We start from the raw sequence: 12482 nt of genomic DNA, 5'->3' as shown, positions 1-12482 counted from the left end.
AGCCCGGCTGCCAAGCCCACAGAGGACCATTGCATAGCAGCCACTCTGCCTGAGTGTGCATTAGGCACTGGCCTACACCCTCTGCACGTGTGACCTCATTCATTCTCCCCAACCACCCAGGGAGGGAGGCTCCCTAATTACACCCAGGGCTTGGCTTCCACTACGCTAAGCCCTCAGCCCAGCGGCTGGCATTCTGCGGATCCATGTCCATGGCTCTATTTGTTCCTTGCCAATTCCAGGACTGGGCAGCTGCCCCTTGGGCATCTACCCTCCCCCTCTCCCTGCTGCAGGGCTCCGAGGGGAGGGGGATGTGGCAGAGACATGCAGAGTAGAGGGGAGGTGAGGATGGGGGCTGGCTGCCGGCAGCTGAGACTGGGGAATGGCTCACAAGGACAGGACTGCCCCTGCTGTGCCAGCACCCCCCCCCCACCTCCCATCCCATATGTCCTCTCCACGCTGTTTGTCTGTCCTCTTTCCCTGTCCCGGCTCCCTTTCTCCTCCAGCTTCCTTCCTGCTCCAGGTCAGGCTTTACAGAGCCTGTTCCCTGAGCCATCAGCTCCCAACTTTTTTCTTATTTACTTGCTTATTTATTTAAGACAGAGTCTCACTCTGTGGCCCAGGCTGGAGTACAGTGGCAGGATCTTGGCTCACTGCAACCTCTACCTCCTGAGCTCAAGTGAGTCTCCTGCCTCAGCCTCCTGAGTAGCTGGGATTACAGGTGCACACCACCACGCCTGGCTAATTTTTTTTTTTTTTTAATTTTTAGTAGAGATGGGGTTTCGCCATGTTGGTCAAGCTGGTCTCGAACTTCTGACCTCATGATCCACCCACCTCGGCCTCCCAAAGTGCTGGGATTACAGGCGTGAGCCACTGCGCCCAGCCTAACCAACTTCTTTTTAAAATCATGAAATCTTTTTATCACCTAAGTCTTCTGGATGGGGGGAAACCAAGCGCTAGACACAGGAAAGATCTGAGCTCTTCCGGGTGAGGAGAGAGGCGACCAGCAGGCTGATCCTTTGCCATCTGCTGCCCCACGAGACATCCCTTACTACTCTAGTAAGGGATGTCTTACTAGATGCTCCTCACCTACTCTAGGCCCGAGTTGGCCAACTTACTTCTGACCCCTCCATGGAGGAAGGCCCCATGGGATCCCAAACTCACCCCTCCCTCCCATTCTTCACAAACTTCCTGAAAGGGAGTCCTTCTGAATGTCTAACTCCAAGCCTTCCTGATGCTGGAAAATGCTCGCCTTCCTTGTGAACTCGCTCTTGTTGGAGCCTCCTGGGAAGTCTCCACAGTCTTTAGAAAATCCATTTCTCAAGTGTCGCTTGCCAACTTTTAATTTAAAAAGCATAACAGGGTGACAACCACAATGACACACACATTAACAAAAAAAATTAAGACAAACTGCTGAACAAAGCCGACTCCGTGTAGGGACAGGACGGGGGACACTGCACACTCCCTTGGTGGCCCAGACGCCAGGCGCTCCCCCTCAGCAGCTCCTGGGCGCTGGGAGGGCCTGGTGCATCTTTTCACCCTCATGCCAATTTGCATACCATTACCCAAGAAGCCCCGCGCCTGGATTTCGCTTTTGCAAATTCCCACCCGTTTCGTGTCATAAATAAGATAGGAGACAGAAAACTAATACAGCCCAGTGATGCATTATTCATGCCGCGTCACACTGGCATGATAGATTTACAACAGCTAATACATGCAAACTAAGTTTGGGCACTAAACATGAAAATTAAGGGTGGGGAAGGTGGCTGTGGGGGTGAGGGGCAGGGGAAATTGAGAGGCTGTTGGTGGCCAGGAGCCCAGAGAAGTTTCTTCTCCGTCATGCTTAGGGACAAAAAGCAGGAGTGCCGGTATGAGTGGCCAGTGCAAAGGAACCAGGGGGAGGCGTCAGACACAGAGCAGATCGCTGACAGCACGCGCTTTGCGAAGCACCTTCATGCTCTGAAACTGGTTAAAATCAAGGCTTGGTCAGCTGCTCTGCAGCGCCAACGCCACACTTGGGGAAACACCACAGACAGGCCCATCTCCCTAAGAACCACCCTTCTGGCCTTAGCCACCCTTTACCAAGCACCTAATCTGTGTCAGGTCTGGTCTTGGGCCACAGGGATACAATGGGAACAATGGGAGCCAGCCAGGCCCAGTCCTACCCTACCCAGCTCCAGTCTAGTTAATCCCACAATCCGCCCCAGGACGCCAGCATGTAGCTGTGGCGTGTGAAGGAGGTGAAGTGGTCCAGACAGGCTTCTCCAAGGATGGAGAGCCAGGCTCTAATGGGGGAGGGACTGCTCCAGTTAACCCCATCACAGCCCTGTAAGGGACCCCACACCGGGCCTGGGGTCCCAAAGCTGACATCACTCGCCCCGAGTTCCAGCACTTTACAGGCAGGGCCCAGGCCTGAGCTTCTTGAAGCAGCTGCACTAGGGAGGCTTAAACTCTGCTTGGGGGGAAGGAAGTTGCCATAGAAACACCACAGGGCTGCTGCGGGGGCAGGTCCAGGCAGGGCCCTCACCCCCGAGTGACACAGCTGTCCATCTGTCCCTGGCAGCCATCCAGGCAGGGACAATCCCACTGGCCACACACCCTCTGGACAAGCCCCTTCGGCAAATTCCTCCCTCCCCTCTCTCAGGAGGGGCCCCCCTGCCCTACTTCCTTGAAGGCACAGTTCTTCCCAGTACACTTCCCTAACTGCCCCGGGGCACCCCTGCCTCCCAGAGCTCGGATCTTAAAACTTTGGCAATGCCTAATGCCTAACCCCTGCAGAGTCCTTTGAGGGCCCCGTCACCATCCTGCAGAGGAGGCCCCGCTGCGGAGGAGGAGGGTGCCTGCACACTCACCCCTAACCGGCTGAGAGGCTGTGCCCTGCCCGGCTCTGGGACTCGCTGGTTAACAAGGCAGAGAGTCGCCGTTTCCATGGTGCTTACATCTCAGTGGTGCAGACAGACAACGGCACTCAAGGAGATAATTGCAGAAAGTGACCAACACTCTGAAGGCAACAAAGCCAGTTATGTGCTGAGACCAGGAAGGGGTGAGGATGGCTCAGCTGGAGCAGTCAGGGCAGCTTCACTGAGGAGGCGGCAGTTAAGCCGAGGCTCCAGCAACAGAGAAGCCACACGGGAAGGGAATGGTGTTCCGGGCAGAGGGAGCCACAGAGGCGAAGGCCTGGTGGTGGGAAGGTGCTTGGCACGTTCTAAGACCAGCAGAGGGGCCAGCATGGCTGCAGAAGGCAAGCCAAAGGGCCTGGCTCCTAGTCCACGTCCCCATCTGTAAAATGGGCCCAGCCGGTCACTCCTCAACTTTGCAGAGATCCAATAGCACAACAGGTATTCACAGCCCAGCCGGGTCCCCACCGCCCCTCCCTGTCACTACTGCTGTCCTCCCCTGAGCCAGGGTAGCTGAGACCCCAGCCCACACCTTGTCAGGGAGCAACCTTGCCCAGCACCCGCCCTCCACGCAATGGAGCACACGCCACGTGCCGCAGGCCTGCTATCAGCCAGTTCCCAATAAGTTTTTTTAAATTAAGATGCAACAATCATCCCACAGCCGGCTTCCCCCTCCAGCGATCGGTTAAAATGAACTCCAGACGACTGGATTAGACTTTGAAGGCGGCACGATCTAGATCATGAACGCAGAGGACGCAGTGTTGACACGGGCCCCGGTGAGCGACATTATTATTTAACAGGCCTCGCTTCTGCCTCCGCTGGGATCAAGGAGCTGAACAAGCAGCTGGTGGGCAAGTGCAAAACCCAAAGACAGACCACGGTGCCAGCTCTGCAGGGGAGGGTGGCGTGAAACAGGTCAAGGCGGCCCAGCAGGGACCAGCCGGACGAGGGGCACAGTCCAGGCCACGTGGGCCTCCGGGAGCAGTCCCCAGCTCAGGCGCCCCACCCCATGGGGCCATCTGGCCACTCACTGGCTGCCTCTGTCCTGGGCTTGGCTCGTGGTGCCTTCTTCTGCCCAGAACACACTTCCTCTCTTCCTTCACAGTCACCACCGACTCACCCGCACAGCCTGGCTCAGGGATCCTGACCTCCAGACAACTGTTTTCTGCTCCCGGCCTGCATCCGGCTGGATCTGGCACCCCTCCTGCCTCCCCTGGGTTCCCGCCTCCCCTGGGCTTCCGAGCTTCCAAAGAGCTGAGCCCACCTTGCTCATTTCTGTGCCTCAGCACCTCACACAAGGGGCCTGGATTGGGAGCCCCCGCTGGGGGCCAATGGGCCAGGCGCTACGGAAACAAAGAGGAACGTGAACATGCCACAGTCCTGAGCCCAAAAGGCATGCTCATGTAAACATGAGGAGCTCCCCAAAGTTCCATCTGACTCAGACAGAAAGCTTCAGGGGGCCCAGGCAGCCCAAAGGAAACGGAGCCTTCTGACTTCCAAGGTGGGCAGGTTAAGCACAGGGTTAAGACTCAGAATGCCTGTGCTCAAATCCCAACTCTGCCTCCTCTAGCTGTGTGACCTCAGGCAAGTTACTTAACCTATCTGTGCCCTGTTTCCTCATCTGTAAAGTGGGAATAATAGTATTCATCTCAAAGCATGATTTGAGGATTTAATGGGATCATACACGTAAAGTAAAAAACCCATTTCTGGTCCGAAGGAAGCTCAATATACATTGGTTAGGATTAACTCCTGAGGGTGGGGGAATCAGAAAAAGCCCGTTAGAGGTCACACAGTCCCTAGATTAAGCTCCTGTATTTTCACATTTGGGCCTGGGCCACACTAGCCACACCCTCAAGCCAAAACACACGCCTGGGTCCCCTGGCTTGGAGCACGGAACAGCTCCAAGAATCTCAAACCCCACAAGGGGTTTTCTCTAGCGAGGGGTAGATTGTGCCGCATGGCTGCCAGCAAGGAATGCCCTTCCTCTGAAGGCAGCGTTCTGCGGCAGACACGGCACTTGAGGCACAGCCCACAGGTGCTGAGCCCTAGGAACACAGACAAGAGCACAGCCAGTGAGAAAGCAGCAGCAGCCCAGGCTCCAGGCAGCTCCCCCAGGCCTGGCTGGTCTGTGCAGTGGCCGCTGTGGTGAGTGTGGAGCCGGGCAGGCCTGGTGCAAGTCGAGCAGTAGTTAGCGCAGCCGGACGGAGCCATTTCCAGAGCTCCGGCACTAAGCTGGAGCCGCCTTCCCCTCCATTCGAAGCAGCAGGAGCATGGCTTTATTAAATATGCATGGCGATCACCTTGTTACTCTGCGGAATGATTGTGTGTACTGAAGGCAAGCTGCCTGCACCGCGCAGTGAACAGAAACTTTTCAATTTCCCTGGCTGCAGATGGGGGCGCGCGCTCCTCTGGCCCCTGCTGCAGAGGCTCCCTGGCTGCCCCTTCCTCTACCTCGCCTCCCTCCAGCCAGCAGCCCTCCTGATGCCCCCCCGAGGTGTGCAAAGCAGGTGAAAGGCCATATTGATCCCCTTCTTTAAAGCAGCTGGTCCAGAACTAATCTTAAATCATCGCAGCCTCGTGCTGTAGCCTGGTGGTCAGCGGGGCCCCAGGGATGGCCACGCCAGAGCTGAGCTGTGTGAGCTGGGAGTGGACTTCACTACGGCTGACAAGGGACAAAAACAGGTGAGAGCCAGGCAGGGCCTGACCCGGGCCCCTGTCCTTCCCTCCGCCATCTGTCCCATGCTCCCGGCAGCTGTTGGCAGGAGGAAGGCTGCCTTCCAATGAAGCAAGAGGATGGCAGCCCTGCAGTGTGGGCTCAATGCCCCACGCCCACTGACAACACCCACTCCGGCAGCAGCTTGATTTTCCAAATAAATGACATATCAGCAATGAGGATTTAAGAAAGGCAAATTATTACAATGACAGCAAATGATGTCCATCCGGCCCTCGCCACATGCGAGACCCTGTGAAGCAGCCCTTTCCCTTGAATGCTCTGTTTGTCCTCCTGCTAACTCCCCGCTGATACTGTCATCATTCCATTCTACAGATGAAGTAACTGAGGCCCAGGAAGGCTCAGTGCCTCATCCAAGGTTGCATAGCTTGGCAGGGGCACAGCTAGGGTCCCATCTGAAGCAGCCTGCTCTCAGACTGCACACCTCCAAGGGGGCAGGGTACCAGCCACCCCGCGTTGGAACATGGGCAGGGATTGCTGCCTGCAATGATGCCTCCCAGTCCTCCATCCTTCTGAAGTCTCGAGTGCTCCTGAGCTGCCAGGAGAGCCAGGGAGGAGCCCCACAGGCCCAGCTCACAGGGGCAGCTCTGTGCCACTCACACCTCCCCTTCCAGCAGTTGGCAGCCACTTTTCTGCTCCTGCAGGCCTCTGCCTGTGGTTTCTGGCTTCCCCCACCTCCAGACTCCTTCCTTAGAAGATTCTTCCTCGGAAACCCCTCTCTGTTCACCAGCCTCCTGTTTCCTGAGGTGCCTCCTACCTCGTGTGTCCCAATTCTCCTACTGGCAGCACAGAGGATGTCCTCTGGCCAACAGGGAGCTCTGAGGGCCTGCTGCCTCCCCTCCCATTCTCTCTCTGCCTTTGGGGCCCACTCCCCCCATATTGAGAACTTGGGCTGGGTCTCCCACATCAGACTAGAGGCCCTCCAAGGGCAGGCTGTGTCTCCCCCACCAGACGGAAGGACCCCCTGCAAAGGCAGGCTGTGTCTTCCACATCAGACTGAAGGTCGCCCCAAGGGCTAGATCTCCCCCAGCAGATTGGAGGCCCCCAGAGCCAGCTGGGCCTCCCTTCCTCCTCACACCACTGCCCTGAATGGGTACCCAACACACTAGGCCTATAGGCCGAGCACCTATCCACCAGTGTTCTCCTGGGCTAGGTCAGACCCTGTGCCAGGGGGCCCAAAGGGCAGTCAGATCTGCTGTGAGGACCATGCTGGGACACTTGTTGGGGGCTGCTGCAGGAGGCAAGCCAAGGGGTCAGACATGTCCTTCTTCCTGGCTTGAGACCCAGGTGGGTCAGGGGACGATTAAGACCCTGGGAAAGACAGTGCTCCTCGCTCACCTTCCTCTCAGAAGGCCGAGGAAGTACAAGGCCCTTGGAGGAAAGTGATGGGGTGGGATGGGCTGGGGGAAGGGCAGGGAAGCTCTCCAGCGCAAACTAGGGTCTGGGAAGGGATGGGGTGGGGTGGGCTGGGGGAAGGGCAGGGAAGCTCTCCAGCGCAAACTAGGGTCTGGGAAGGGATGGGGTGGGGTGGGCTGCGGGGAGGGCAGGGAAGCCCTAGTGTTAACCAGGGGCTAGGAAGTGATGGGGTGGGGTGGGGTGGAGGAGAGCTGGGAAGCCCTCATGTGAACCAGGGGCTGGGAAGGGATGGGGTGGGGTGGGCTGGGGGGAGGGCAGGGAAGCCCCAGCATGAATCAGGGGCTGGAAAGGGAGTCTGTGGCTGCAGTTGCCCCAGATGTTCTTGGGAGAAAGGGGACAGAGGGGAGCGCTAAGGCAGGAGTTTCCCCTCCTGTTGGTGTCTCACTGGCCCTTGGCCCAGCCCAGTAGCACTAGTGAGGTCAGAGGTCCTCAGGGCCAGTCCGGGACATGAGTGGAGCGGTTGCAGCTCATGCAACCCAATGAAGGGGGGCCCAGCTCAGGAGTCACCATCAGCCCCCAGGCCCTTGCTCCTCAAAGGAGCAAAAGCTCACCTGCTGTCCTGCACATGGCGCTGCCTCTCCCTCCCGTCTAATCTTGCACATAGCGCTGCCTCTCCCTCCCATCTAATAAGCTGGGCTGGGTAACTCCACCTCCCCTTCCCAGCACCCAGGAAGAGCCACTGATCAGTTCTCTTCCAGGCTGGCACTGGCCAGGTATCATGGCTTCCAAGCATCATCTCCCTTCATGAGCGATGGTTAATTTTGTGTGTCCACTTGACTGGGCCATGGGGAGCCCAGACATTTGGTTAAACATGGCTCTGGGTGTGTCTGTGAGGGTGTCTCCGGGTGAGATTAGCATCTGAATGGCAGGCTTAGTCACGCACTGGCCCTCCCAGTGTGGGCAGGCCTCATCCAACTGCTGAAGACTGAATGGAAAAGGCTGAGAGGGGAGAATTGCTCCCTGCCTGACTACCTTCCAGCTGAGACACCGGTTCTTTCCTGCCTTTAGAATCACACTGAAGCATCAGCTCTTTTGGGGTCCCAGGTCCTCCAGCTTTTGAACTGGAACGCACACCACCGCACCGGCTCCAGGGTGCCCGGGCCTCCACACTCACGCTGAACAACACCAGCAGCTCACCTGGGTCTCCAGCTGACTGTTCACAGACGCAGGGGCTTCGCAGCCTCCCACTGCCCCATGAGCCGACTCTTTATAATGAGTCTTTTCATGCCTACAGGTGTATACAGGTACATGCACATATACACATTCACATCTGTCCCACTGGTTCTGTACCTCTGGAGAATGCTGACTGACACAGTAAGGAAAAGGACCCCAGGAATGGGACACTTATTCCCATCATAGACTAGAAACCTTGTGCTCCCATGGGGGCCAGCACAGAGGCACCCAGGTACAGGTGGCAGAACTGGAAGATGATCAGGCTGGCCTGAATTCAAGGACAGCAGCTCTGTGCTGCTACAACACCAGAAAAGCAAGCCAGGGAAAGGGGCAGGCTGCATCCCCGAGACTCAGCCGCCAGTCTCAGAGCTCATCCATAAGGCCGGTGCCTCAGTTTCCCCATTTGTCAAATGAAAGTTGTGTCATCTAAAGCCCAGCCCCAATCATCTGTGTTCTTAAGGTCCCCGGACTCCACTCCGTGTTTCCCCCTAGGTGCTGAGTAGCTGATTTACCGCTGCAAGAGAGAGAACTAGGTAGGCAAAGGAAGACTGCCCCTCATGAGGAAGCACCCTGGGAGGGCTGCACTCTGCGCCTGGTGGCGACTCTTTCCGATCAATAATCCAAACAAATCAAACATCACCAAAATACTCTTGGGGAACCAGGCTGAGTCTCCTGCCCAGGATGGACTGCAGGAGTGGGCAGTGCTGTCAGTCAGTGACAGGCATGGGTGGAGGCTGAGCCAGGGATGAGCCCCCCCAGACCAGTCCCTCATGCTGGGGGCCAAGGCAAGGACGGTGCTGGAACCAGGAAGGCGGGACCCAGGCAGCCTCCCCTTCCATGTGGTTTGAAGAGCCCAGCCTCCAGGATGGCTGCATCTACCCTGGCCACACCCTCAGCACAGCCCGGGCTCCGTGGGTACAAGTCCTGGGTACCAGTCCACAGACAGGGAACCCAGTCCCACTTCCACACACAGCAACAGACGCAACTCAGGATCCAGGCCACAGCGCAGTGCAGCTGGGTGCTTTCTGCTCTTGGTAGCCTTGGCAACGTGTGGCAGAGGAAGATGTGGGGTCCAATAGGGACCTTGGGCCCCTTCTGCTTCCCGATAAACTCTGTCCAATCGATCCCTGAGACGCCACTGAGCACTGAAAGCGGTACTGGGGTGGAGGCAAGAAAGGGTCAGCAAAAGGGAGGCAAGGCCGCCGGGGCCACAAGCCAAAGGATGGGGCGGTACCTGAGGCTGCAGGGTGGTAGCTTCCAGGACAGTGACCCGGGGCCCACAGCTGGCCCACACGGCATCCTCCAGGCTCAGCAGGGTACGGATAGGCCCGGGCCCCACAGTCAGGCACACGGGAGGGCTTTCCAGGTCCCACAGGACACCTCCTGCAGGGAGAGAGGGGAGGCGGGTCAGGGGCCAAGAGCAGCAAGCAGGTCTCCGGGGAAACACAGGCCAGCAGCAGTGGGCTCAGCAGGGCCCCACACCCCCTCTCCCCACTCTCCAGGGCCTTCCTCTCTCCATCCGGCTAGATGGTGGCGATCCCCGTCTGCCTCCAACCCGCACCATTCATGTCCCACATCCCCACCCCTACTCAGGTTCATCCTTCCTTCCATCTCTCCCTCCCTTCCTTCCTCCCATCATTCCCTTTCCCCCCTTCCTTTCCCTGTCTCTCTCTCTTTTCCTCTCTCCCATTCATTCATTTCACACACACTTAGTAAGCACCTACTCCACACCAGCCCACGCACTCAGTGCTGGGAAGACAGAAACGATCAGACACAGGCTCCGCCCTCCAGGAAGCCCCACTGGTCAGAGCAACCAACAAGTTAATCACCAGTTATCACATGACACGCCAAGCACAAATGAGCAGGCGTACACAAGGGCCTTGAGAACTGCTGAGATGGAAGGAACTAACTCTGCACTGGGGGAGATCCAGGGAGGCTTCTCAGAAGAGGCAGCATGATATGGTGGAAAGTGTCCTGGACCCGGAGTCGAGAGACTTGGGGTCTGGCCCTGGTTCTGCTACTACCAGCTTGCTAAGGACCTTGAGCACATCTCTACCCTTTACGAGGCTTCAGTTTCGCCGTCTGTAGAATGGGTGGAGAGTTGACAAGATTGTCTCTGAAGACTTTCCTGAGGCTGTAGCTGATCTAGACTGAATCTTGATTTCTCATGGCTCTTCTGGCCAACTCCAAGGCACTTCTGTCAAATTTACCAAAATCTCTTCCTCCTGCAGAAACACCATGGCCGCCAAGTGCAGTGGAGGATTGTTTTTGTTTTTGTTTTTTGAGATGAAGTCTCACTCTGTTTCCTAGGCTCGAGTGCAGTGGCATGATCTTGGCTCACTGCAACCTCTGCCACCCTGGGTTTTAGCGATTCTCTTGCCTCAGCCTCCCAAGTAGCTGGGATTACAGGTGCCTGCCACGATGCCTGGTTAATTTTTGGTATTTTTAGTAGAGACGGGGTTTCACCATGTTGCCCAGGCTTATCTTGAACTCCTGACCTCAAGTGATCCACCTGCCTTGGCCTCCCAAAGTTCTGGGATTACAGGCATGAGCCCCTACTCCTGATCCAGAGGATGTTCTGGGAGGCAGTGAATCCCAGCCTAGCCTGCCATCCCTGAAAACCAGACAGACCTAGGAGCCTGGCCCAAGCAAGGTCCTCCCCACCCTTGGGATGCTCAGCTCACCCAAGAACCATTTTCCCTGGCATCCAAGCGGTGCACACCGAGATTGTTTTTCCTCAGAAGTCACACCTGATGCCACACTGAACCTTGGTGGCTTTCCTGTCTTGTCAGGATGCCAGGTGGGAAAGGGAGGTTGAGGAGGAAGCTGGGGCCCAGCCTGGGGCAGCCTAGGCCATGGCACGCTCTGGAGAGACAGGCAGCAGTGGCGGGGGACTGGGAGGCAGTACCCAGCTAGCTGTGGGCTTACCAGTGCCCTGCTCCCCCACCAGCCCTCCACTGGGTCCCTGGTAAGAGCACAGAGCAGCCCATCACAGGCAGACTCTTCCCTTCTGAGCCAGCTGCTCGGTGGCATGACGGGGCACAGCTGTCTTCAAAGCTGAAAGGCCCCAGGGTGCGTGATGGAAGCCACTGCTGGGGTGTGGTCAGAAGAGCCAGACTAGACTCCCACTCCTCCCCTCCCCAGGCTTCCCTACTGTACCCTGTCCCATCCCATGCTCGGCCTGGTCCCAGTTTTCCCTCCCACCCCTCCTCTTTCCCAGCAATAAAACAGGTTCCCCTCCTGCCCTTGTGCCCTACTTAAAATGGGCAGGCTCCAAGCTCAGCTAAGAAGCAGGGAAACCGGGACTCTCCTCAACCTCCAGGCACATAGAGTGCTCTGCCCAGCCAGCCAGAATGGGCACAAGGGAAGGAGGCCTGTCCTCAGCCCCAGAGCTTCTGTGTGAACTTGAACAGGGGTCTTTGTCTCTCTGGACCTCAGTTTCCCTCATCTTACACTGGGCATGATAACCATGCCTGCGCTTCTCCGAATGTTGCAGGAAGTCAGTGAAATATGCAAGAATATTTATCTGGGCACACAGTCAGGGGCCTCGACAGCGGCTGTTGCACAGCGTTCTGTATCCGCACGCCAGGCCCTCCCTCCATGAATTACTTCCTTAACTCCCACCAAGCCTGTGTGGTAGACACTATCATTATCCCTGCTCATAACGGAGATGGCTGAGACACAGCCAGTTTAAAAACTACCCCAATTCCCTCAGCTACAAAGGCGTCTGTGCCCGTGGCTCTTACTGTTTGATGTCATTTGCCACACCACCACCGTGCGTGGAAGCAAGTGCTGACTCCACTTAACCAACGTGACAGTGGCAACCGTGGAGCTAAGACCTTGCACAGACACCCAAGGGGTGACAGGCCAGACAGGTTTTGAACTCGGCTCTGTCTGACTCTGGGCCTGGCCTGCTTCTCCAACCCCACTGCCCCCTCAGGTTTCTGAAGGGCTCTGCAGCTGGGCCTGGTGTCTAGGAGGGGCAAGTGACCCTAAGGCGGCCAGGCCTCCGCCAGGGATGCTGGCCCACAGTGGGATGCTGGAGACAAGAAAATGCAAGGCTTTGAGCACCCCCCAGTGGCCAGAGGTGAGTAGTGTTTTGTGGCTGGAACCTGGAGCCTAATTAGGCTGCTATGACTGAGATGGGGGCTGGAACCCCTCCCTGGGAAAAAGCAACTAAGGATGCTGAGTAAACACCCCCAGAACCAGAAAATGGGGGCTGAGATGGGGGCTGGGACTCCTCCCAGGGAAAAAGCAGCTAGGGATGC

At 57.2% G+C, this 12482-nt stretch overlaps 1 protein-coding gene across 13 annotated transcripts in view; it reads right to left on the bottom strand.

Annotated features, from left to right (window-relative positions):
* ARHGEF10L (Rho guanine nucleotide exchange factor 10 like) overlaps positions 1–12482 on the bottom strand; it is a 178967-nt gene that overhangs the window by 22255 nt on the left and 144230 nt on the right. For all 13 annotated transcript variants that reach the window (XM_032300579.1, XM_032300583.1, XM_032300578.1 and 10 more), the window contains one exon: positions 9449–9597. In XM_032300579.1, the coding sequence (XP_032156470.1) occupies positions 9449–9597 (149 nt within the window). The remainder of the gene's footprint in view (positions 1–9448; positions 9598–12482) is intronic.

The sequence above is a fragment of the Sapajus apella genome, unplaced genomic scaffold (genome assembly GCF_009761245.1).
Source record: "Sapajus apella isolate SASKATOON/1434 unplaced genomic scaffold, GSC_monkey_1.0 scaffold43, whole genome shotgun sequence".
In the NCBI taxonomy this organism is placed as follows: Eukaryota; Metazoa; Chordata; class Mammalia; order Primates; family Cebidae; genus Sapajus; species Sapajus apella.
This window is presented reverse-complemented; position numbering and strand designations above follow the sequence as displayed.